This window comes from Otolemur garnettii, unplaced genomic scaffold, assembly GCF_000181295.1.
Source record: "Otolemur garnettii isolate 467f Iridium unplaced genomic scaffold, OtoGar3 scaffold00054, whole genome shotgun sequence".
NCBI lineage: Eukaryota > Metazoa > Chordata > Mammalia > Primates > Galagidae > Otolemur > Otolemur garnettii.
The window spans coordinates 8,402,414-8,404,906 of record NW_003852449.1 but is presented as its reverse complement, the minus strand read 5'-3'; the positions used below and the strand labels follow the sequence as shown (position 1 = coordinate 8,404,906).

The 2,493-nt window shown below is 36.7% G+C and overlaps 1 protein-coding gene across 4 annotated transcripts in view; it reads left to right on the top strand.

Annotated features, from left to right (window-relative positions):
* The window catches only part of PRPF39 (pre-mRNA processing factor 39), a 27,391-nt gene that overhangs the window by 6,345 nt on the left and 18,553 nt on the right, over positions 1-2,493 (top strand). For all 4 annotated transcript variants that reach the window (XM_023514482.1, XM_023514481.1, XM_023514483.1 and 1 more), the window contains exon 2: positions 1,886-2,240. In XM_023514482.1, the coding sequence (XP_023370250.1) occupies positions 1,917-2,240 (324 nt within the window). In that variant the 5' untranslated portion in view covers positions 1,886-1,916. The remainder of the gene's footprint in view (positions 1-1,885; positions 2,241-2,493) is intronic.

Below are 2,493 nucleotides of genomic sequence, written 5' to 3'. Positions count from 1 at the left end.
GCTGGTTATTGTGTCATACATAGCAGTGCAGATGACATGGTTTCATTGATTCTTTAAAAAATGATGAGTGTCTTTTATGTGCTAGGCAGCTCAGTGTATAAAGATGTATTGCACAGGTAGGTGTATAATTACATTAAAATGTTATGATATACTTTTACTGTACAAAGCACTGTAATAAAAAGTTTTTTATTTTATTTTATTTTTTTGAGACAGAGTCTTACTTTGTCACCCTGGGTAGAGTGCTATGGCGTCACAGTTCACAGCAACCTCCAGCTCCTTGGGCTTAGGCGATTCTCTTGCCTAAGCCTCCCAAGTAGCTAGGACTACAGGCGCCTGCTACAACACCCGGCTATTTTTTTGTTGCAGTTTGGCTGGGGCTGGATTTGAACCCACCACCCTCGGGTATATGGGGCTGGCACCCTACCCACTGAGCCACCGGCGCTGCCCTAAAAAAAGTTTTTTTTATTCTGTTTTTCCACTTGAAAAAAGGAAAAGAAGCAATCTGCTGTTAGAAAATTACTGATAGAGTGGGGAGATAATGATTACTTAAACTATAGCAATAATAATGTGAATAAAAAGGGCCAGCTAATTCTTATAGCAGAGTATACTAAATAATTAAATTGTTCACTATTTGTAATAAATTCTATGGGTAAAAAAAAAAGTAGGCTAAGGGAAAAGGTATGTCAGCTGTGCTAGGACATGGGCGCAATTTACAGTTTTAAGTAGGGTAGCCGAGGTTGGTCTTATTGGGAAGGTGACATTTCAGAAAAGGTTAAATGGAGGTAAGGAAGGTAGTCATTTGCTTTTTAAAGGCCACTGGAAAAATTAATAATCACTCACTTAAAAAAAAAAAGACATGCTCTAGAATTTAATGAATTAGTTTCCGTTTAAACTGTTAGTGAAAGAGATAAAGGCAGTTGTAAAAAGATATTATAGCACTATCATAAAAGGATGATTTCTTGAAGGTAACTGCTATATTCCAGTGATTGATAACAAGATACCATTCAGGTTTTAAATTTTAGATTCTTAGCCAAGAAATACTGAATTTTAAATATGGTTGCTTCATTAGGGAGCAGGTGTGGTACTTGATTTATGAATGAAGAAACTGAAGCCATGGGTAGGGCGCTTTGCTCACACCAGTAATCCTAGTACTCTGGGAGGCCGAGCCAGGTGGATTGCTTGGAGCCCAGGAGTTCGAGACCAGACTGAACAAAAGTGAGACCACACACCAAAAATAGAAAAACTGAGGCAAGAGGATCGCTTGAGACCAAGAGTTGGAGGTTGCTGTGAGGTATGATGCCATGAGATAGCTTGAGACTCTGTCTCAAAAAAAAAGAAAAAAAAGAAACTAAAGGTTTGGTTATTTAGTTTTAGTTTTTTCTTTTTTTTTTTTGAAACAGAGTCTTGCTCTGTTGCTTTGGATAGAGTGCCATGGCGTCATAGCTCACAGCAACCTCAAACCCTTTTGTTCAAAAGATGCTCTTGCCTCAGCCTCTCAAGTAGCTAGGACTACCTGCTACAATGCCTGGCTAATTTTTCTATTTTTAGTAGAGATGGGGTCTGGTCTTGAACTCTGAGTTCAGGTGATGCACTCATTTCAACCTGTCAGAGTGCTAGGATTTACAGGCATGAGCCACTGCACCTAGCCTGTTCTTTACCTTTTATTCAGACATCAACAACAAAATGGCAATTTTGTGAAGAAATTCATGTAATATAGTTTTATTTACCATATAGATGCTAACAGTCCTTATGATTCCAACTCATAGTGGAGAAAAAGAATCAAATTAATGTATTTCTTTAATAGCTAAATAGGGCTATTTAGTTATTGTCGATGCCTAATAATTTCATTGACATTTGGAAGATGTTTCTCTTTTTGTTTCCACAGATCATTAACTGAAGACAAAGTAAAAATAGCTATGCAAAATTCTCACATGGATGAGTACAGAAATTCTAGTAATGGCAGCACAGGCACCAATTCAGAGGTAGTGGTAGAACATCCTCCTGATTTCAGTACTGAGATTATGAATGTTACAGAAATGGAACAGTCACCTGATGACTCTCCCGATGTCAATGCATCTGCAGAAGAAAGTGAAATGGCAAATGCTGTGGACCTTCCAGTGACACTGACAGAAACAGAAGCAAATTTTCCTCCAGAATATGAAAAATTTTGGAAAACTGTAGAAAATAATCCTCAGGATTTTACAGGCTGGGTATATTTACTTCAGTATGTAGAACAGGAGGTTAGTAACTATTTAAATGGTATTAGCAGAAACAGATTACTCAAATAACTAATCAAGTAGTAGCAGTTTATAACAAAACAATAGGACTCATTGTTTTGTGATTTAAATGGACTCTTAAAATTTTCAGATCAAGTCGAATAACATTAGATACATTTTTAGCTTTGAAAATTACTTAGAGATTTTGCATATTGTGGAGACTTAGTAGAGTCAAATCCTAGCATTTTATAATTGTGTGCATGTTAAATTACTGATA